Raw genomic sequence first — 25,108 nt, 5'->3', positions numbered from 1 at the left:
ATTTCTATATATATATATATATATATATATATATATATATATATATATATATATATATATATATATATATATATATATATATATATATATATAAATTGAAGAAATACGAAAATTATAGTTTCGCATTTAATTAATAAAGATTTAAGAACCAGTTCTTATAATAAGTGTTCAAAATGTGCTCCATCTACTTCCTGGCAGTAATGCATCCTATTGCTAAACTCTTGTCGTACTCGTCACAGTGTGTCAACGGAAATTGCCCTACATTCTTCAACAATTCGTTGTTTCAGAATGGCAATACTGTCAGGTGCTGTAGCGTAAACCTTAGATTTCAAGTACCCCCATAGAAAAAAATCTAATGGTGTAAGGTCCGGTGACCGAGCTGGCCATTCGATCGAACCTCGTCGTCCAATCCATCTACCACGATATTCTTCATCTAGGTAACGTCTTACTGCACCGTAATAGTGTGCAGGAGCACCATCTTGTTGAAACGTTATTTCCAAGTTATCGAATTCATCTGGATTATCTTCTAGAATTTCAAGAATTAACGCCTCAATATCAGTTTGTAACATCTCCAGATACAATTCACCGGTTAAGTTAGCATTGAGAAAAAGAGGCCCAACTATGTGGTTTCCCAAAATACCTGCCCAAACATTTACTTTTTCTGGAAATTGAGTATGTTTTTCACGAAAGATGTGAGGATTTGTGTCACTCCAATACCTCACATTTTGAGTGTTAACATTTCCATTGAGAAAGAAAGTACTTTCGTCACTAAAACAAATTGTCTGTATGTAGCCTGGTTGTTGGTTCATTTTATCGGACATAGTTTCACAGAATTCTAGTCTTCGGTCGGGGTCATCATCTGAAAGTTGGTGCACCATTTTTAATTTGTATGGATGAAATTTGTTTTTAGCCAACACCCTATGTACTGTCCTTTGACTGACTTCACAGATAGACGCAACTTGGGCTGTGGAAGAAGTAGGGTTCACTACCATTTCTCCAAGTATGTCAATTTTTTTGTCATCACTAATTGTTGGTCGACCAGATCGTTTGGCATCTTGAATGCTTCAAACTTCCGAAGAAGCTCCCTCAAATAAACCCTCGATATAGGGCGATCGGGGTACCTCTCATTAAACAGTCGTTCCGCTGCATGGAAATTGTTTCTACATTCACCAATTATTAAGATAGCTGCTACTTTGTCGGCTACAGTACGTACCATTTTGCCTATGTAAACACTTAAACGTCTCGTTAAACAATAGCTTAGGTAAATTTTCAAGGTATAAACACTTTTGACAAGTAGATAATTCAAACACGTCAACCTTTTTGACAATGAACCAGAGGCGTACTTTAAAATCTTTATTAATTAAATGCGAAACAATAATTTTCGTATTTCTTCAATTTATCAATCAAAATCAGCCGAAACCCAAACAAAATTGGTATGACTGAATGGGTATTTTCAATACCTTTCAAACGAGCTGTCACTTGCCATAGGGTCCCATTTAAAATTTTTGGTCACAGTGGCCTTGTGACGTCATTTATGACTATTGCGTCACCTGTTATGACCAGTTAAGAAGCCTACATCCGTTTATTTCCACCCTCCAAATTTCATTATTATAAGTATACCCGTTCCAAAGATACGAGGGGGTGAGGGGACTTTTGACTAGCACTGTATATATATATATATATATATATATATATATATATATATATATATATATATATATATATATATATATATACTATATAGTTATTGTGATTCTCATTTAATCAAAAATGATTATTGAGTAACCGAATTAGTTAGCTCCCTAATTATATTATTAAAGGTGAGCTGTTGGTTGGTTGCAGATATCGTTTACTTGAACTATACACCCAAGGGATGAGAGTATATGGCTTTGATATTCCAAATAATACCATTTACTTTTGATTTGTTGGTAGAAAGTAAATATTATTAAAATGACGAGATAATTTGATTTCTGACGTTCCTATAACTTCTTTACAAATTGGTTTACTTTTTCTCCCGGTTCAGCCGGTTGATGTTTTGGATTTGAAATTACAATAGTCGGAGTATTCAACAAGCCTGATGTAAGGTACTTTATTGGATAATCATTGGAATGATTACCAAACAGTATTACACTACATTAGTGAACAGTTTCTGATAAAAATACATATCCGTTTCGCAAGTTCACTAACAATTTCGCTTGACTGCACACATTTTTTTTAGAACGAAGCGTTTTTGAAGTCGCCAACCGAACGAACTGAATTCCAAACTGATTTGTAATTTCCTCAGAGATAGTGAATAAACTGCCTTGTGTAAAGTTGAATTCTTTCTTCATTTTTTTATCTCACTCGGAACCCAGACAACAATAGAAGTGCACACGTACGATTCTTCATGAAACGGTCTTTCTATATTTCAAGTACAGTCAAGGACGACGGAAATGCGTCAGAAAATATTTTCAATATTACATTACATTTGACGAAATTAAATCAATTAATGCGTATCGGGTTCTATGTGGCATACCTTCATTTTTTAGGTATATATTCGTGTTCGATACCATAAGGATGTCACCCTTGACGTTTCACCAAATTTATTAGATAGAACAACGATAAAAGTATCGAAGATATGTTGTATGTGATTAATATAATGAAAATATTTTTATTACTTGCGGTTCTGTACGAGTACTTCATGAGTACAGAAATACTCTACCACGTCTCACAATAGTACTCCTCCAAATTATAGTACCTAAGCTCCATCAAGTAATGCATCTTTAACAGGCTTTTGAAATTCATTTTCTGATAAGGTTCGAGGAAGGTATACGTAGAGATAGATTGAGATTATAAGTCCTACGTATTCTGTGATATAACTGGGGATTATCTAAGTTTTCGCGATTTTTAAACACTAAGCACATGCTTTCTATTATTAGTAAAGAAGGTAGAGTGAGTATTCTCTGAGAGACGAAAAGCGGCCTTCATGAATGTTTGGGAGATAACTTACATATATATCCTAATGCCCTCTTCTGTAAAATGAAAATGCTATTGAACCGTGTTAGGAATCACATGTTGAAAGAGTTGTCGTTCGTATGGGGGCGGCAGCTGATTAACGGAACAACAGACAGATTTTTTATTATCTACAGGGGTGCTATATAAGGGCTAATGTGATAAAACATTGTTAGTTTAATGTATAACTTTGAAAATGTTCCTATAGGACGAAACTGCAGTATGGTTAGTTACAAATAAAAGTAGTAAAAAACATAGAACGTTTCAATTCTCTTTTCTTCATTAAAATTTAAGCTCGTTGTCAATAATTAAGCCTAGACATTTTATGTGGTGTTCACGTTCTAGTGGGTCATGACCAATAGTTATACCTTTCATGTCACACTTGAGTTCCAACGTGAGTTCCATTGATATTCAAGACGAACGAATTACAGTCCCACCTTTTTTTTATCTTTACTAAGTCATTTTGCATTGTTTCCTTTAATGTTGAAGGATCTTTTTCGTGCCACAAGATGGTGGTATCATCAGCAATAAAGGTGAATTTGCCTTGAAGCGCCGGATCATTCAAGTATAACAAAGAGATAACTGGTCCAAAAACTGAACCCTGTGAAACGCCGCAATTAATGTACCCGCATTCTGATGGGTCTTGTCCGATGAACACTTTTTGTGTGCGGTTCTCCAACTGGACTGGAACCAATTGAGAGCACATCCTCTGAATCCGTAATATTCAAGTTTTCGCAGCAAAATTGTCTGATTCACGCAGTCAAAGGCTTTTGTTAAGTTACAAAACGCTGCTGTAACTATACTTCCATCATTTATTTGACTATATAGGTATTCCAAAAGTTTGAACATTGCATCATTGGTACTTCTATTGCTTCGAAAACCGAATTGATTTTGATTAAATAGGTTGTGGCGTTCCATGAAGGCCGTGAGGCGAATCTATGAAAGTTTTTCGAATATTTTCGATAGGATCGTTAGTAATGTTATTGGGCGATAATTTGGTAGTTGTGGTAACTTCTAGAGATTTTTGTATTTTTTATTTCGGTCCTAACGATGTCATTCATACACAATCGAGCTAAAAAGAGGTCTATCAATAGGTGAGGAGTTTTTTTTTATATCAAAAACCAATTCTTTGTTTTAAAGTGGTTGATAATGTTTCGTGGTATATTTCATCAGTTCGGACTTCCATTGTCTAATATAATATAAATTGATTTGAAATCCATGAAAGAATCTGTAAAAATTTAAAAGATTAACCGAAAAAATAACAATTTTATCAAACAAAAAACTGAAATTGCAAAGAATTGACATACAAGCAACAACCAAAAAAAAATAAATTGATATATCAATACAAGCTGAAAATAAAAAATATTATTAAAAAAAAGATTCCAAACCAAGTTGGGTCACAACGTTTCGATTGTTAGTATCCACGATCGTCTTCGGGTGATAACTGGACTTATTCCTCCGAGATTTGATTATTTATAGGTCATTCGAGTGCTTTCACCTATCCCCTCTTCCCTCCCGCCGCTTCATTGGTTTTTGCGGGAGATGACCGTTTGGCGGGAGTTGGTCGTTTTCCGCTTGATTAGAGGTTCCCATATGTTACGTATCTCTACGCTAGCTCTTCTAAATGCGTTGTTAGACAACATATATGCGGCTTCATTGAATTTTCTCCTAAACCAGTGTCCCTCTTTGTGGATGATTTCAGCTTGAGCCCACTTGATGTTATGTTGATCATGCTCTGCTATTTCTGATTTGGTGGTTAAACCTCGCTCTGTGTATTTCTTGTGCTCAGCAATGCGAACTTTCAACGGCCTCTTAGTTTCACCGGTATAGGATATTCCGCACTCGCAGGGTATCCGGTAAATGCAATTCTTGGAATCGCAGTCCGCGTTTTGATGCAGGAAAGTACAATTACTGGTTGTGGCGGCTTCGGTCAGTCGGTAGCCAAGCGGTTCGGCGTGGGTGATTTGTTCACTCACTCGAATTGACTGCCGTGTTGGTCGGTGGTTCAAGCCCTAGTCTGAACGATCGATCTTCACTTGCTATCGTCCAACCCGTGTTAGGAATCACACGTTAAAAGGTAAGACCTCGTTAATCCTTAGCTCGCACAAGTTTCGTCTTCTGAGGGTTGTCGTTCGTAGGGGTGCGACAGCTGGTTAACGGAAAAACAGATTTTTTTTAAACAGATTGATGATTCCTCTCTTAGTCGATTGATGGTGGTTGGATTTCTGGTTCAGATACTGTCCTGTGTGAGTGGGTTGTCGATATACAGATGTTTCCCATTTAGTGTCGGCCCTCTTCACCAATACGTCTAAGAAAGACAATTCGTTGTGGACTTTCTTCTCCGTGAAAGTTATGGAAGGATGTTGATGTGCTTCAGGAAAGTGTCTAGTTTTGCATTCCCATGGTTCCATACTATGAAGGTGTCGTCTACGTTTCTCAACCAGACTCGAGGCTTCTTGTGGGCTTCTTCAATGGCCTGAGTTTCAAACTTCTCTCTATATATATCGGCTATAACTGGTGAATGTGGCGATCTCATTGGCAGTCCCTCATCTTGCGTAATAAATTCTTCCTTCAGTCAATTCGATATGCAAATAAGCATACCATTCAAGTGAAATAAGCGTTTTAGACCTACTTTGTTATTATAAAATGTTCGTGGACGGAACACTAAAACCCAGGAGTTCTTTATCTCAGTCGCAGCTTCTGAATACCACCTTATCACCATCACCGAAACATGGCTACAGTCGAACATGACAGGAATCTACAGACAAACTCAGTAAATATGGAGGACTGATTTTGGGAGTGCAAAGTGACTGCTTGGCTGCAGATATCGATGTTTCATCATATCGAAATGTGATGGAATTGACCGTTACTTGAAAATCCATAACAACGTATAAAAAAAGACTTTATTGTGAGATTTTCACTAAACTGTTTTACAAAAACGCAACACATATTGTATGGCGAAATAGTATTATTATTATACGATATAAGGTTTGCTGTTGATCTTTGTTTCCGAAAGCCATATTGATGATCGCTCAAGATGTTGAGTCCTTCCAAATATTTGAGGTTATGGTGGTTTACGACTTTCTCCATGATTTTTGATATAACTGATAGCAAAGCGACTGCTCTATAGTTATTTGGAAGATTTTTTTTGCCGTTTTTGGGAATAGGCTGAACACGAGCTATCTTCCAACAAGAAGGAAAAACCTCTTTTTTATAATACAGGTTGAAAAGTCTGCAAAATACTGGTGAGAGTTTTGTACCTGTTTGGGCAATACATTTTTTTTTTCGAACTTCAATGTGAGATTTCCACTAAACAGTTTACAAACAGAACACGCCTCAAGAACCTATTGTATAGTTAAAAAGGTATTGCAGTTTTGAAAACTGTTCAGAGAAAGTCTTGTAATGAAATATTACACTCGGTGTTTCATCATAGTCCAGCCATTATAGTAAGTTCACCTCGGAATTCGAGATACCCAGCTGTAAGTCTGTAAATATTGTCTGTATATTGACACCCTAAAAGTTGTCTCAAAACCTACATATGGTAGGGTGTGAGCAACTATTAAATTTCAAGGTCAAAGGTCACAAAAATCGTTTTTTTTGCGCTTTTTTTGAAAATATCTCATTTCCTATGGGTTTTTTGCTATTTGTATTCATTATCAATATTGTAGAATACAAAATTCTCTACAAATTTTGTTTAAAAAAAAAAATTATACGGTGAACCGTTTTCGAGATAGAGGGCGGAGAGCACGAGGTCACAACATCACTTCAGGTCAACCGGTGCCTCCGGTCGAAAACGCGCCATATATAGTTGATGAACTATCGATAAATCAATGAAACTTCTTACATGATGAAAAAAAAACAAATAAATTATGAATTTATCTTTTTATTAAAAAATATCATTGAACAAATTTATTTTTATTGAAAGTAAAGAAATGGAATAAAGGGTACAAAAACTACAATTTATAATTTTAATCATCTTCTTCCTCTTCATCGTCGTCTTCTGGCTGCTGGTAAATTTCAAACTGGTCTTCATTATCGTTTTCAACGACATTTGTCTCAAGTTCTTCCATGATTTCGGGGTCAAAGGTTCCATCTTCGTTAATGTCGCTCTGATATGGTAGAGCATTGAGACAAGCTTGCCCATTACATTGGCCACAAGCTAAAGAGCATTGCAAGCCCGCTTTCCTGCATCCGCATCGCGAACCACAACAACTCTTGTAGTTGCAGAAAATTGTATTTAGCAAATCTTCTGGAGCAGGTGGTAAAATTGTCATGATAGGCTCCAGAAAATCGTTTCGCATTGCCCAACCCCATACCTGGGGTTCCAAATCATGTCCTAACCAAGTTTGAACTTGATATGAAATGTTGATGAGCTGCTGCACTTGTTGGTGGAATATTTGAAAGCTGCACAGGTTTATTAAGTTTTGTAGACTTGACGTAATGCATATAACGAAGATGATCGAGACTTTTCACAGATTTCGGATCATTATAGACTGCCAATAAGGTTTGAGATCCACTCTCTAATAATCCAATTTTTTAATTTTAGTAAACGGTTATCAGTATTATTGAATAGATCTAGATCTAATGCATGAAGAAAATGATAAAATATAATATAATAGTTAATAAAAATTGACAAATATTTATAATCATTGATTTATCGATAGTTCATTAACTATATATGGCGCGTTTTCGACAGGAGGTACCGGTTGACCTGAAGTGATGCTGTGACCGCGCGCTCTCCGCCCTCTATCTCGAAAACGGTTCACCGTATAAAAAATTTTTTAAACAAAATTTGTAGAAAATTTTGTATTCTACAAAATTGATAATGAATACAAATAGCAAAAAACCCATAGGAAATGTGATATTTCCAAAAAAAGCGCAAAAAAACGATTTTTGTGACCTTTGACCTTGAAATTTAATAGTTGCTTACACCCTACCACATGTAGGTTTTGAGACAACTTTTAGGGTGTCAATATACAAGTTTTTACAGACTTACAGCTGGGTATCTCGAATTCCGAGATTCTTAACTAATTTAAGCTTAAATGACTGGATTATCATGTAAATGAGCGTAGGACAGGCTTTCAATTTTCGGGAATATTTCGTCTATGAATAATGATGGATAACAACGTGATTTCAAAACATCATTCAACCGGACAATCTGAAGGAAAATGAGTTTGACTTCGGATTTTGTATGAAATACCACTTAGAATTTGTTGCAGCGTTCTAGTCTACTTTTGGAATGTACCATAGAAAAATGAGAATTGAAACTTTCTATGTTTTTACCAATTTTAAAATAAAAGTAGTGATTTCCTACCACGGCTACATCGTTAAGCACAGTATGACATCACATAGATGCCTCACTGGCTGTTGAACTTTGAACGGCGTGGCATCGATGAAACCCTCACATCAAAACTATAAGATGGTGTGGGTCTGTTTATAGTCTCGCTATAATGATAAATGAATGGAGATATATTGCCAGCCGTCAATATTGACTGATCGTTTCGCCCCGACGTGAATTTTTGAGCATGACACTTGATTTTATGAACGATCGAAAAACTATATGATATATAAAATAAACCTTTATTTATACAATTGAAATAATGCCACTAACAATAACTAATGAAAAATATACTATTATTTCACATTTTTGCGGAATTATGTTTGGCGAAGAAACATAGAATGCAATCGCAGGTGGTCCTGGTTGATTTGTTCTGCGCTACTTTCCGCCTAAACTGTTCTTTGTTGTTTGATTATCATACTGCACATCGGTTTTTATTGTGCTCCTGCAATTTATGTAGATCATTAGTATCTTTCACTTCTGCAGGTGGATCTTTTGTTTTCAAGAGTGTTTGAACAAGCAGCTCTCTGAACTCAGTAATAATTATCTTGCTCTAATTGATTTCTTTGAAAATCAAATATGCGTTCACCAATGCAGAACCCAAGATGGGCTCAATGGCTAATTTTCTATACCATTCAGATATATCTATATATGATTTACACTTGTTATAATCAACATATGGCCTGAGGTTTGTCTATTTTCTTTCCACGTTGCTGGCCTTTCACGATTTCGTCAGTATATTTTATAGTCAACAACGTAACATCGCGAGTATTTTTCCATTTCAGCATTACAAAGCCAGTACTGCTCTTTTGAGCAAATACTTCATTCAGTACCTCTTGGGCATTCAATTTTATGTTGGTTCTTACGGCTCCTATGAAATGTGTTTTTCTTGGGAGCAAACTCGTAGCCAAGGAGTGTAATAATCATCTGTGTAGACCGTTCGACCAGTATCTAGATTATTCAGCAAGGAAAACACATTAGCAGTAGAATTGCCATTTCTTTGTGAATGATTCCCGCAGTATACCCGTAGATTATATGTGTATCCACCAGTGATACACAATTTGTAATCCTTTATTCCAAACGTATGCCTCCTTTTGTTTTTTTATGTATTGCCTGGATATCAGGCGACCGCGAAATGGAACATCTGTTTCGTCTATGCCTACGCAAGAGACTGGAGTAAAAACTTTTTGAAATTTTCTATAAGTTCATTCATCAATGGTGTGAGTTTTGGAAGCCGGTCATTTGCAAAATCTCCATCTTCATAATTATTGAAGTGCCAAAGTTGTTCGATTCGATTTTTTAGCATGATGTTTTTCTCTCCATTGACATATAATATACAGTACTATAGTAGGCTTCCAATCGTGTAAGTTTCATCAGTCCCATCCATATAATGATGCCTAGAGTTTTTCCCATTCCCTCATTGTTGGTAGGAATCCGTCTCTTGACATGACTTTTCGGTTTTTGTTTTTCTCGCAGAACTTTTTCAGCATAAAGATTCATCTGATGGACCATATATTCAATGATCTCATCAGTACCAAAAACTTTCCAAAAATCATATGGTTGATTGTCAAATAACATGTCGTAGAGTTCTGCTTTGATTACAATCCCAACGGATTATAGGGTTTCATTAAAAAAAAAGATAATATTGATGTAGATAATGTACTAAAAACTAAAAAAATATTTAGGAAGGTCCTAGGTAGCAGTTATCACACCACTCTCCTCAGCAATCTACGGAATTGATCAGATAAAAAAATAATAAAATCATTAGGTGTAGTATTTACATATTTATTCAGGTCAAGCTATGCCCAACGATTTTTTTTATCTGACTAAAACCGTAGATTGCTGAGGAGGGTGGTGTGATGACTGCTACCTAGGACCTGCCGAGTTATTTTTTCATTTTTAGTACATTATCTTCATTATTATCCGTTTTTCAACAAACTGCTTAACATAAAAAAATTACGCGCGCTTTTCTTGGGGAGTAAGAGATAGAGAGTTACGTTTCGCATATTACTGTAGGGGCAAGAGAGAGAGATGTGAGCACGTATTTACGGTCGATTAGGCTCTGAACAATTAGAAGAAAAGTATCATACGTTTCAGCATGAGATTTCAATGTTAATTTTGGGTCCAAAGATGGACAACTCTTGGTAAACTTTCTACAAGATAAATCAGAACTACAAATTAATAATTACCGAAATGAGCTTGACACAAGACATGTTAATAGACTGACACCTATCAGAAATCAACTATTCCCCTGCTGGAAAATAAATCCATGAAATTCAAAAAAAGAAGATGATTACTATTCTGATTATTCCCAATTTGATTTCAAGAGTCAACAGCAGCTTGACTGCATTAACCTTTCTTGATTTTATATCATTTCTAGAAACATGTGGATTCGTTTTCCGATGACAATCCAGGAAAGCTTAAAAAAACAGGAACGACCTTCACCTAGTTCCATACAATAATAAAGTCTACTTTCGAAAGCGTTCCATACATTATTCAAGATGTCCGAAGTCAGCAGTCGGCATTTCCAGTAACGACAATTATGTCTATTCACTTCACCATTCAACATAAAAGAACTTTAGTTTGAAAAACATGTATTGTATACCCGTTTTGGGTTATTGGTCAATTTCTTGTTGAACACCTCACAAAACTGAAATCGACGATCGGGATCATCTTTGTTTAATTCCTGAACTAGCCTCATTTTGAAAGGATGGAATTTGTAGGCTGTCAAAATGTGAAAAACACTAGTAGCTGATACATCAGACGCTCTAGCTATTTGTCTAATAGATTGTCGATTATCCATTTGTGCATGTCCTAAAACTGCAACTTCAACTCCGTCATTTCTGACAGGACGGGATACTTCATGTTTTCTGTTGTTAACAGAACCTGAAGTTCAAAACTTATCCATTAACTTAACATATTGATGGCCCACGTTATTGTCTGGATGATTCGTATTATAAATTCTTGCAGCAGCTTCAGCACATTCATTATTTCGATAATAGGTTGCAACAATTTATATTCTTTCTTCAGTAGAATTAACCATGTTGGAACACAGTTAACAAGGATGACTGAAAAATAATTCGTGAAGAAGTGACAGTGGCCAATTATCTACTTTTTTTTTCTGCGACAACCAGATTCAACAAAAACTACCAGTGCAGAAAAAACTAACAGTGCCGTCCATTTCAAACGTTCACTTTTAATTAAATAAATCCTACAAATCTGGAAGAAATTTTCAATAATGTAAGAAACGCTTTCGAAAGTAGACTGTATTATTGTATGTAATTATTTGAAGATAGGTCATTTTGAATACTTTATTCGTTGATTGTGTTGCCATTGATATTACTTTTGTTGATTTGAAGGTGGTTGACAATGTTTCGTGGTGTATTTCATCAGTTCGGACTTCCATTGTCTAATACAATATAAATTGATTTGATAACCCTGAAAAATCAAAAAGATTAACCGAAAATAACAATTTTATTAAACAAAAAACTGAAATTACTAAGAAATAACATACAACAACAATCAAACAAATAAAAATTGAAATATTAATGAAAGCTGGAAAAATTGAAAAATTAAAAATATTATTAACAAAAGTGACATAACTTTCAGCTTTCATTAATATTTCAATTTTTATTTGTTTGGTTGTTGTTGTATGTTATTTCTTAGTAATTTCAGTTTTTTGTTATTTTTTGTTATTTTCGGTTAATCTTTTTAATTTTTCAGGGTTATCAAATCTATTTATATTATATTAGACAATGGAAGTCCGAACTGATGAAATTACTTTTGTTGATTTTCTCAATAAAATGAGCGACATCGAATTTTCTATAGTTTCTTAAATGAAAGGTTCAACATTTATTTCTCAATTACGAATGAACCAATTTCGAAAAAAAATACAGAATTGATAGAGGGACAAAAGAACTTTCTGACTTATAGACGGTTAAGTTTTCGTTGGAATGCCCTGTATATACTATATACATACATACAGATGGAGCTAAAGAAGTTTCACTTGAGTCGTGTGGTCTAAAGCACACTCGTTTTTTTACCTATTTTATTCTTATTTCAGAACTCCTCTATCTAATATGTTCGATCCTGCCTATATTCTTTCACCTTTGTATATTCCGGAAATACAATAAACCGACGCATTCTGTTGTTCGCCAGGGTTAGCGTTGTGATAATATTAATTTCTCTTTCTACAAATTCTTATATATCGTTAGGATATTGATTCTTAATTCAAAAAATATGATGAATCGATAAACCAATCTTTTGTTACTCAGTTCAGTATAGGTTGGATGTATTTCGGAAAATTTCTAGAGCTAAAATGGGTTAAATAAATAGATGAATTATGGGTTAAATATGGTTAAATATCGATTAGTTATTTTCAATTTCGTAGAGGATGAAAGGTATTCTAGGTATGAAAACATTTTCAGAATTTGGTATAAATATATATTTGAAAATCAAATTTTGAAAATACACATACTTAAAAGATTGATTTCTTTTTGTTTTTACACATTTTTTTATATTTTTGTATTCACTCCTATGTATAAAAAATCATCATCAACCCCATTAATTATCTTCACTCATTAAAAAATTATCCACATTATTGTATGACACTATGATAACATCATAAGCTCGTATATAATAAAAGTTTAAAGTATTCTGAAAAACCATTAGGCGATGGAAGGCAGACAAAATATTATATGGCATAGTGGCACTCCATTATCCTTTTGGAGTGTGAAAAAAGTTATTGCCTAACTTGAAAAATGCAAACAAAAATGTTGAAACTGTTATCTGATATAAAAAGCGAAATAAATTATATCTTTGGGATATTAGTAGTCAGAGTAGTCATTGGCAGAAGCCAATTCATGATTTCTGTTATTAATTCAAACTACAACGAAATGAAAAGCAGGTTAAAGATTCAAACCAGATTGCCAGTACACGTAAAGGCTCTTTGAAGACGGTGCGTAGTGGCCTTACCGAAGGTGTTATCGGAATATTCTATGGCCGATATAAATTCTGGTTGTTCTTCTGCATTCCTTTATTTCAAGAGAATATCTCTAGTTCAGCATATATTATTGTTTCGAATTCTTGAGTAATTCACCGATTCAAAAATATTAGTTTTTATGTTACAAACAGGTTAATAACGTAAACACTACGTGGTGTTCATTCTTGTCTTGTCTCCTCGTAATCGTTTGAACTAAATCGTCGCAGAAATGATTTTCATTTCAGCTTTTATGAAATCCCTGTAGATTATCTGAGAAATATTTAACCAACATCGCCTCCATAAAAGTACCGTGTATTATGACGAATATGAATGTTTCTGCATACCAACGTCCAATCAAAAAGTGTCTTACAAACACTCTCACACTGACTCATTTGATTTCCTTACATGTCCAAGTAATTAGTGTGACTGGTCGGTATTCGTCACGTTTTATATTTAGCACTTATTGAACAAGCTGTGGTATGTTGTTTTCGTAATTTATATTTTGTTTTTGTCATTTGCAGGGCGTGCAAATCAAGGAAGCCGACGTCGGACAGCCTTGTACAGAATGCAGCAAGTGCAAGGAAGGCTATGAACCGCACACTTGGAGGTGAGTGTTCAGTTGTGCTATTTTTTTCTCAAACTCGAAGCTGGTATTTCGAAGCTGGCTATGTTGTCGCAAATTTATTACAATGCCTACAGGAGTTTTTGCTTGCTAGGGTTGGGCAAGGACTGCCATTTTTTTTATCTCTGTTAAGATTTTCAAAAAAGCAGAAGGTGTTCATTTTTTTTCATTGACAGAGACGAAAAATAAAACTCAAATATTATCATTATAAAACGGTTCTCTTCATTTTGAATTCAACACGATTTAATATAAAGAACGAATAAACTAACTCTCATGAAGTATCGACTGAAGAAAGAGATAGAATCACAGCTCTGAAAATGAATATTTTTTGTGTTTTGTTCAACCCAATATTTCCTGTCTTGCGATTACTTTGTTATATAAGAATAATAGTATTATTACAGTGATAAATTGTATTATAACGCTTCGCAATTATTTTATAAATGGAACACAAGACAAGTTTACTTTCAAAATGCAACTTTAGAAAATTATGATTCGTTATCAATTTGAAAATATTTTCATTAAAAGATAAAAAAAAGAAATTATTTCTCTTTTTTCACTGGCTCACCCCGCTTGTCATTTCTGCTGTATCTTATACCTGGTTACTTTCACCCCAATTCTAAATCACTTCTAGATCCTCATTAAGGTATGCTACCTCCTGCTGCCGGTGACGATATGCCTCCGTAGCCAATGTCCTGGAATCCAAATGGAATGATGAGACAAGTGTGCTGTCGTCAGCAAAGCAATATATTGTATTCTTGGTTATTTCCAATAAGTCCAATAAAAAAAAAGATAATATGGATCCCTAGAGAACATCAGCGATGATGGTGAAAGTATTTGAGAGATATTCATCGACGGTCACTTGCAGGGAACGTTATCTCAGTAATAGGGGAGCCCAAGCGGGGATTTCAGGATTTACTAAAGCGCGACAGATTAATATACAGGGGATACCTTGTACCCGGTTAAGTACCTCCACCAAATATGAGCCCCATATGTAAGGCCGCCCGTGAAGGATAAAAGATCAGATTAGTAAAAAAAATATCATCAGAAATTCTCGAGCGCGTCAGATTAAGGTAGGGTGAGTTAATTACATGCTAAAAAGTGTATATTCCAGTAATCTGACAATTTGAGAGTGACGTAAAGAAAGGGGAGGGCAGCAAAGTTATAAAAAAATAACGTCATTTCGAAATTCTCGAGCGTAGCTAATTTATTTTTATTTTGAAGGAAATAATTCAAGGATAACGAAAAATATAATCTGACGATTTCCGCAACCCGAAATGACAAAAATTCGTCGATAAAGTTTAATACGTGCAGCTGTGTGATACCTATATTTCCCTCTCCGAGTTTCTATTCCTCTTTCACTTTTTCTCTATCTATTACTCTCTTACTCCGTCCCCATTCTGAATTCTGTTGCCATGAGGCCATCACAGCTGATCATAGAGACTCGTTCGTGATGAAGATGATGATTAATTAATCAATTGATTATAAAAAATTGAGTTTTTTGAGCATTTTAAAAAAATTATTTTCTTATAAATATAAGTATTCTACTTAAAAAACATACACTCATTCATTTGCATGCTATTTCCTGAGCTTTCCAATTATTTATATTATAAAAATTATAAAAATTTTTGTCAGATTAGGCGAATCTCTCTAGATAATCGTCAGATTATGAGACAGCACGTCTAGAACATGAAGATGAATCATATAAATCTTCGCTTGAGTATTTCAAAATGGCAATTTTTTTGCACATTATAATAATAATAATATTCATTTGTAGTTCCATATAAATACAATAAATATACAATCTATAAAAATGATAAAAAAAAAACTACAAATAAGGCTAGAAACAACATGTACCGGAAGGGTACTGTTGATCTTAGTTCTAGCCTTGAAGAAAAGAAAACTAAACGAGAGAAAAAACAATGAAAAAGGAAGAGAAAAAAAAAGAGGAAGGAGAGAGAGGAATGAGAGAGAGAGAGAGGAAAGAGAGAGAGAGAGAGAGAGAGAGAGAGAAAACATGTCAAATTTATTACTGAAAATTTTTCAGAAGTATATAAGAATATGGTCGCGAGTTTGCGTCAGATCGAAATCGTCAGATTATTGAATGAGAGATTTTTTTTTTTGCACTCAACACCCCCTTAGAAAGTCTGACGCGCTCGATTAATTTTTTTTCTTTTCACTTTTAACCCTCCTATGTACAACCACCCGCATCTAAGCTTTGCAACTTAATATGCCTCTATGACGCTCGGGTAAATCCCCATTTTGCATCGTGGGCTTCCTTACTACAGGAAGCTGAAGAGCCATACACAAAAATTATACGACAAGCCATAGCTTCGAAGTTTGGCCAGCAAACCCTCATGCCACACATGGTCAAACGCCTTAGAAATATCAAGCAAAACAGCTCTTGATTCTCCATGTTTCTCGATTGCGTTATTCCAAATATGGGTGATATACGATAGAAGATCGCCTGTTGATCTTTGTTTCCGAAAGCCATATTGATGATCGCTCAAGATCTCAAGATGTTGAAGCCCTCTAAATATTTAAGGATATGATTGTTACGACTTTCTCCATGATTTTTGATATCACTGACAGCAAAGCGTTATTTTAGAGCTTTTTCTTGCCCTTTTAAGAATAGGTTGAACGCGAGCAATCTTCCAACAAGAAGAAAAACCCCCTTTCTTATATGATAGGTTGAAAAGTCTGCAAAATACTGGTGCAAGATAATTTGCGCACTTTTTAAGTACGATGGCACTTCATCAGGGCCGGACGCCTTGTTGATATTGAGCTCTTTTAAAATTCGCCTGACAACACGCTGTCGAAAAGTAATTTCTGGCATTGTGAATTCTAGTGTGAGAATAGTGGGTGGTGTCTTTCCCCTGAAAATCGACTGTGGAGTGGAACGCAAATTGTTCAACTAGTAGATTTGCTTTTTCTATGACTGTTGATGCAATTGAATCATCCGCTTGTGTTATACTGACAAGTATAAAACTTACTGCATTTTACTCTAATACAGTAATATTTTTTGCATTATCATTGAATGTGTTCGTTTATAAGTACATATGTCTTCGGTGAATGTCTTCGGTGAATGTGTTCTGCTATTTTGTCAACACGATAAAAAATGGTACCGAATTTGCAAATATTGACAAATAGGCGTCCGACCCTGACCTAATGTATCACCTATACGCGTATCCTTACCATTCATCTATATCACTGGAAATGAACATGTTTGCGGTACAAATATCATATTTAAACATCATTCCAATAAAAATGTATACTTTTATAAAATAACACTACACTAACAATAACGATATGTGAAAAACTAATGCCTTGTTTTCAACTTGTACATTCCACGTTAAAGTTGCGATATCCTTTTCAATCTCAAAATATTATCAGTAACTCTGTGCCGATAAATGTAAAAAAAATATCACTCAGAAGTGCAAAAATCCAAGTTTCGTGTGAATTCGTCTGGTAAATAAATGACGATGAATTTATTACTTGTTTATCTAATTTAGTCTTAATCAGGCCCGATTATTTTTATACATGGCTTCGAGTCTCCACTACCTAATAAGTTTATAACAAGTTAATAAAATCTAGTTCAAGACATTACCTTGAATCAAAAACGATTAATTCGATCATTCGATCAAATATTATGCTAAGAAAGAATGGAGATGTGTTCTCCATATTATCGATATTTTGATAGGTACATAAATGGCAATCAAAGTTGCATACAATTCTCATGTATTCTTACTATTGTCCACAACAAGACCTTGTGATCAAGTTTTCATTTCATTTTTTCACAAGGAATCTATTTATTATATGTCGCAGTGATATTTTGAAACAGAGGCACTGAATCTCAATCATCATCTGACACATTAGTCAGATGATGTTCTGAGGGGAATGGACGAAAGTAAGGCAACGATCCTGGTACTTCTGGACTACAGAAAAGCGTTCGATATGTTGAATCATTGAATTATTTTGGCAATTCTAAATCATATCTGCTTTTCTGTGCGAGCTTGCGATTTGATAAAATCATTCCTAACAAACAGATTACAGCGAGTAGTGTATAAAAATGAGACATTGACGGCGATTACTGTCACCACTGGTGTACACCAAGGAAGTATTTTGGGTCCATTATTTCATGCAATTTATACTGCACAGTTCGTAAAGTCATTAACTCGTTGCAAGTATCATCAATACGCAGACGACACGCAGCTATACTTTTCCTTTAACCCATCAGATACTGCAGCAGAAGAATATTTCCTCAACTATGATCTGCAAAAACTTTTTGAAATATCAAATGAACATTTATTGAAAATCATTCCAAAAAAACCATGGCTATACTTTTTTGTAACGATAGACTCAGAGAAGAATTGCAGGCATCTTTTAACATTAGTATTTTTTTTCACCGTAGTGTGCGCTGGTCAGGCCCTTTCCCCCGAAGCCCCGATACATTCGGGAGGGCGTGCCAGCATTATCCACCAATGACCACTCCCCACACCGTGGGGTAAGTGATCATTGGGTCCGAGAATCTTTTTTTTTACACTGTAGTGTGCGCTGGTCAGGCCCTATCCCCCGAAGCCCCGATACATTCGGGAGGGCGCGCCAGCATTATCAACCAATGACCACTCCCCACACCGCGGGGTAAGTGGTCATTGGGTCCAAAAATATTTTTTTTACACTGTAGTGTGCGCTGGTCAGGCCCTATCCCCCGAAGCCCCGATACATTCGGGAGGGACTGCCAGCATTATCCACCAATGACCACTCCCCACACCGTGGGGTAAGTGATCATTGGGGCCGAGAATCATTTTTTTACACTGTAGTGTGCGCTGGTCAGGCCCTATCCCCCGAAGCCCCGATACATTCGGGAGGGCGCGCCAGCATTATCCACCAATGACCACTCCCCACACCGTGGGGTAAGTGATCATTGGGTCCGAGAATCATGTGCCCTGAGCAAGCGCAGTGTCCACCAAGGACTCCAATAATCAGAAAAACTATCTTGACAGAGTGATCTGGATAGAGTCTGCGGAGTTCGAAGAGAAAATCTCGATATCGAGAATCATTATTATCGTTATTATTATTATTATTTTTGTTAAATATGAGTCAATGCTGCTGAAATAATATACAGAGTGACACATCGGGAAGAACTTAACCTAATTTGTACCAAAATGGAGAGTTTTTAAAGTTATATTACATTTCACTACATATTTTTTCATGCAATTGTGTGAAAACATTGAGTAATAGAAAACTGAATTACTTTATAGGTGTTGTTCTCCTGTTCATCTAGTCTATCCAGTAATGTGGCTTTTTTACTGAAATTTTGTATAGCTAGGCTTAAACGACATCTTCTATTTCCATTTCTACCTTTGTATCCCCGCTCTAGAGTGTTCGATCACTGGGAGAGAATATCCTTTCATAAAATTTTAGTGGAAAAGTGTAATGTAGTATAGTTGAACAACCCTGTATAGGCAATACCATCAGTACAAACGGCGCGCGCACCGGGGAACATCTGTTTTTCGGACGTGTTCCTTTATTGGCAGCCTATGTGTACTTGTTTTGTTACCTTTCGAAGAAAATACAGTTTGTGTTGTGAAAGTAAGAAACGTAGTTTCATTTAAACATTACATTTGTATCCTATGACAAACCACGAACGCTAAGCGATTTTCAAAAAGCAAAAACAAAATAAGGCGAGAAAGTTTTTGGCTTTCTACTACTCCATCTTGATACAAAAAAATGTGGGAGTCTTCCAAAGAAAGGAAGGAAGTAATCAATTTGAAAATAAGTAACTCTATACATGGATGTGTAGATCGTGCAAAGAAGCAACTTTCAGACACAAACTGGAAGAAAGCCCTCCTGAAACAGTTACTTTCATATAAACATTGAATTACACGAAAGAAAAACTTCTTTTGAAACAAATACTTTTATATGAACACTGAATTATACAAAAGATAATTTTCTCTACTCAGTTTGTATGTAATAAAATCAGATATCATTCACAGGAGTTCTACTTCAAATGAATGGTAACAAATTGCACTTACATGGAACACTGTTATCCTCACTAGTAGACATCGATGTTTCGCCGTAAGACACTTGCCTTAGGGCTCTTCAGTACCAATCTGAATAACACACAATTCATTCATGAATTACGATTTTTAAGGCAATTGTCTTCGCCATCGATGTCTACCAGTGAGGATGACAGTGTTCCATGTAAGTGCAATTTGTTTCCATTCATTTTATGTTGGAGTTAGGAGGATTTGTTTCCGGAATAATTAATATTAATAGAGTTTTTCCCAAAACCAAACCGTTATTCTAACACCTCGACACGTGTTTTGATCACCAAGTGATCATCTTCAAGAGGAAGATCAAACTATTTTGTGTCGAGGTGTTAAAATAACGGTTAGGTGTTGGGAAAAAACTCTAGGAATATTCATTACTACACCAAAGGTTCCAAACAGTCCAGAATAATTATTTAGATCGAATTAACACTCATTTCTACCAATCTGTCATTTTGAAATAATGAAAAAATAATGACAGTATAAATGATAGTATATTCTGTATTTCAATAGCAAATTGAGTGGATCCTAATCTTTTTTCTGTTCTGGTAGTGTTGTTGAGTGACCTGTGCTGAAATGTATGTTCCATTTGCATCACTGCATCACTATTGAAATTTAACAGAACTCCTCTAGTGGCACTGCGAAACGAAAGCACCGCTAGTTTTACCAATAGAAAACACGGGGAATGTAAAATGTTTTTGACGCCAAGTGGCTCGAGCCAATCCTTACCTTACGAAATCTCTGGCAGCCTGACGCAACCGCAACCCGCAACTCAATAGATTGGAATTCAGTTATGAGTGTAAAATACACAGGCCCACTGGTGGCAACAAAGTGCCCTACTTCTGTTCGTTGTGTTGCATACTCTAAAGGTGACGCGGGTTTAAATAAATCGATTATATATGTTGCACACTGAAGTAGACATGGATGGTACAATAAGGTTTTTTGTTGTACATATTTTCTTCGTTGTTGACAATCACAATTTTTGAACATTTGAAAAAAATATTAAAGAATTTGTTACATTTATATTTCAAATGATCTTTAACGACACTCTCTTGCTCCATTATTCGTGACAATGGAAATATTATTACTAATATAATTACAAAAAAATAATACCTTCCTCTTCACTATTGGATATCTACAAGATATACATGTCCAAAAATTTAAGTAGAATTATCTTAAAAAATCATTGAATTATGATTTGACAAATGCCAGTTCGAAAAGTTGATTTCCTGGCTATTGCCCTGAATACATTCGACAAACATTTGTGGACAGTTCCCAGGAAAGCAAAGCCTGCTTGCTGCTTCTTGCTTTTGTCCAGCAACAATAATTTACTGAATTTAATCGGTGATCACATACAGTCTGTTTGCAAAATGATCATCCGCAAGGAGCAGCTCAATTAGAAGGCAATCTTGAACCTGAATTGAATGTGAACTTAGTTGCTCACTAACGAACAGTAGATGCCACTTACTCCTCTAATATTTCCATTTACCAAATGTGGACAGCGTTAGGGTTGTGAGAAATGAATCATTCAACCGTTTATGGGTTATCCTTTTCTTTGCTACTTCGAGCACCATCACCAAATAACCTTATTATATAAATTTTTTTCTCGTAAATGTTTAAGTTCATTTTCAATACAAATCATGAGAGTATAAAACAACAAAAAAAAATTAATTGGCGCCCCTGGGTGACTTCTTTGGTTCCAGTGGCGAATTTGCTTTTTCAGCTGCAGGAAAACCCAGAAAAACCTGAAGATCTTGATCTGCCAATGTCCTGTCTGCCTGTCCAATGTCAATGTAGGGTGTCTTCAGAGGCTCCAATAAATTCAATACATCGCCAGAACACTTCGTGACACGACCATCGTCAAACTTAAACCAGTCCGTTTCGTCTTTGGTCAATGCGTAATAATGACCAGATTTAACGCCAGAACCATAGTGAATAATGACTGCATGAAGATCATAATAGACGTTCAATGGACATGTTGTTACTGTTTTTGACGAATTTTCTTTCAAACTGACATTTGGGGTATAAATCATTCATTTGTTTTCTTGACACTCTAGCCAAAATTGGAAACTGTTGAAACAACATGTGAGACTGTTTTGAAACATTGAGAATGACGATTTTCCATCCAAAATTAGGCAAATTCGCAACCAATCGTATTCAAAAGGAAATGGCTCCTTTACCAGCCCTGTCTCCAGTCTCAAGACTGGAGACAGGGCTGGTAAAGGAGACTAAATTCGATTAACTTACATTTGATAAAATAATAATTTCCAATTTTAGTTATTTCAATACATTTATTTCATTGATTTTGACAATTTCATATTTCTGTAGCTTCTTATTCGGTACTATTGATTGAAAATCTGACTTGAATATGAGACAAAAAAATTAAAATGTCGAATTTTGCGATGAAATTCGGTATGTAGGGTGCAAATCGATTTCTAAGCAACTTTTTCAAATAACTTATTTCGGTAGGCTGTGTTTAGGGCTGTCATTAGTGGTGAAGTATTGCGAAAAGTGCGGCCTATGAAGGTCCATCCAGTACCAAAAATGAAATCTCTACTTTTAAAAATGACTAAAATACAGGGATATCTTCATCTTAGGCAACTTTTTCAAATAACGTATTTCGGTAGGCTGTGTTTAGGGCTGTCACTTTTGCTAAGTATTGCGAAAAGTGCGGCCTATGAATGTCCATCTAGTACCAAAAATGAAATCTCTACTTTTGAAAATGACTAAAATACAGTATATCATATTTCAACTCTATATTAGGGTAGAGTTTCTGTTGACGTTATTTTCCAATGAACTGTGTGAAACAAACGCTACAGTCAAGTCAACAATTTCGTAAATCAGCGTTGAAAAATGCTACGTATTTACTCCAGATAATTACTCGTAAATAACAGAACGTGCGGTATGGTATGTAATCCTATCAGGATATATCCTTAAAATAGTCCAGTTGATTTATGTCTTGCGAATGAGAGCGCGTATGATTTAGGTACCACATTTGGGATTAGGCAAATCGTTTTAAACGAATCTCTCGAATTCTTAGCGAATATTTTGGGTCTAGTGGACCATTTTTCAGGAGCAAATTCCATTTTAGTGTTTGATTTTGTTGAAATGGAAGTTCAGTCGAATATAAGTCGATTCCAGAGTTGAAGCGAATCAACAGGTGAATGTCACTTATCTTATAAACAGTTTCTTTCTGACAGAACGTTAAAACTCTCAATATTGAGGACACTTGGGTCATTGCATTGTTCTTTTCTAAACTAGAAAAGATACGAATGAAGGAAAGGTGTCATTTGATTCTGGCAATAAGAAGGATCAAAAGGAACATATTTTGTATATTATGATGCTGACACTCCATTCATTTACTTTAGAGCGGGAATATTTCTGAAAGTCGAAGGACTTTTTTCATTGCATCATTCTTTGTTGAGCAATTACTGTTTTGTAGAATTTTTAAGATTCAAACAACATATTATGATCATTGAATTTTTTTTACCTGTTCATTGTCGTTTGAGAACTTAAATATACACTCCAATAGAATTATCTCATAGTCCCATGAATTATTCACGTTCATTGTAAAAACCGTGCTAGTGATATTGTTATCTCACTATACAGAACAAGGGATCGCTACTTTTACTTATTGTAAAGTGGGATCCAGCAGCGTAACTTTACCTATTTGTTCAAGTTAGTTCCTGGTAACTCACTAACTTCGTATAACACTGAATCTCGGTATATCCAGAAGTCGTATGTATATATTTGATTAACTGCAAATATCTGCAGATATACATACGTGTATATACTTTGAAAGTAGCATATGTGAGAGGTGGATATAAAATAAAATAAGTGAAAAAAAAATGTATTGAACGGTTTCATTGAAAAAAAAAAAGATAATAATGATGTAGGTAATATACTAAAAAATAAATCGGGAGGTCCTAGGTAGCAGTCATCACACCACTCTCCTCAGCAGTCTACAGTATTCATCAGATAAAAAAATAATAAAATCGTTGGGCGAAGCTTACCCGAGTAAATACTACGTTCAACGATTTTATTTTTTTTTTCTGATCAATACGGTAGATTGCTGCGGAGACTGGTGTGATTACTGCTACCCAGGACCTTCCAAATTATTTTTTCCAAGTATTTTTCAACATATTTTGTTACTTGTTTTAATTCAAAGTTTTCAGTTTCTAATTATTTTTCCACCCTTATGCTATACAGTCCTCGACACAATACAGAATCTTGACTTTGATGGGAGATCTATGCTTGCTTTTTTCCCGATTCTGTGTCGACAAAGTTTTATGTATAGATTATATTGGATTTGCATCATTTTCATAGTGCACTAACTATTGTAGCTGCGGCCATCTTGGATTTACAATAACACAGAATTCATTAAATTGTATTGACATCAAAACTAAATGAGTGTACCATATATCAGATCAATCTGTCAACAGAGAAGGGGTCAAACTTCAATTACTAAATTTGACCCAAACAAACCTAAGGCAACGTGTTGCCATTTATGAATTCTAGTCGCAGAATATGATTCAAATTTTTTATATTCATTCAATAAATATTGATGCTGTTGAATACATTTCATTAGCAGGAAGTTTCTTCAGCTGCGTGTGTATGAATTAAATAGAAGATTGATGAAGTATATAGAATCACAACCTGTCAACCTGACAACAATGTTTTTGTTTTAATGCAATAATATTTCTAAGAATTAAGTGCCTACTATTATGGAATTTTGGTTTAGGAGGATTGTTCCAAATTCTTGGGGATCTTATTGAGTAGTCTTTGTGAGAAGGAAAATAGCAGAATCAATACCCCTGACCGCTCTGGATTGAATGATTCCGTATAGTCTATCTCCTCTTGTGTTTGTAGATGTTTTGCTGAAAAAATGTTCAAGAGGTAGCAAAAACGTATGTGACTTCTTCTAGAACTTCAACTAGAGTTTCTTAATATGATTGATAACTAGTTCGTGCAAAGCTTATTGTTGAATCATCTGAAAATAAAACTTATAACGGGTGATGATCAACTGTATTGCCAAACTTTTCACATATAGTCCGTGGGCATACTTGAAGACTGGCTATAAATCAATTCATCTAAAAGAACAATTCGTTCAGGCCAGTCTTAACTCCCTA

At 35.1% G+C, this 25,108-nt stretch overlaps 2 protein-coding genes across 8 annotated transcripts in view; one reads left to right on the top strand and one right to left on the bottom strand.

Annotated features, from left to right (window-relative positions):
* The window catches only part of LOC141480525 (uncharacterized), a 149,415-nt gene extending 131,747 nt beyond the window's left edge, over positions 1-17,668 (bottom strand). Inside the window, exons 1-2 of one of the 4 annotated variants that reach the window (XR_012464403.1) lie at positions 17,125-17,662; positions 14,498-14,624 (exon numbers count right to left, since the gene is read on the bottom strand). The gene's annotated coding sequence lies outside the window, so the exon portion shown is untranslated. Of the gene's footprint in view, positions 1-14,497; positions 15,463-17,124 lie in introns of those variants that run through there. The other 3 variants (XM_074170577.1, XM_074170580.1, XM_074170579.1) reach the window with 3 other exon arrangements.
* The window catches only part of Lmpt (four and a half LIM domains protein limpet), a 357,474-nt gene that overhangs the window by 80,515 nt on the left and 251,851 nt on the right, over positions 1-25,108 (top strand). For all 4 annotated transcript variants that reach the window (XM_074170573.1, XM_074170576.1, XM_074170575.1 and 1 more), the window contains one exon: positions 13,832-13,917. In XM_074170573.1, the coding sequence (XP_074026674.1) occupies positions 13,832-13,917 (86 nt within the window). The remainder of the gene's footprint in view (positions 1-13,831; positions 13,918-25,108) is intronic.

Source organism: Leptinotarsa decemlineata, unplaced genomic scaffold (genome assembly GCF_025532065.1).
Source record: "Leptinotarsa decemlineata unplaced genomic scaffold, Ldec_3_MD MMD2_P_RNA_scaffold_9, whole genome shotgun sequence".
NCBI lineage: Eukaryota > Metazoa > Arthropoda > Insecta > Coleoptera > Chrysomelidae > Leptinotarsa > Leptinotarsa decemlineata.
This window is presented reverse-complemented; position numbering and strand designations above follow the sequence as displayed.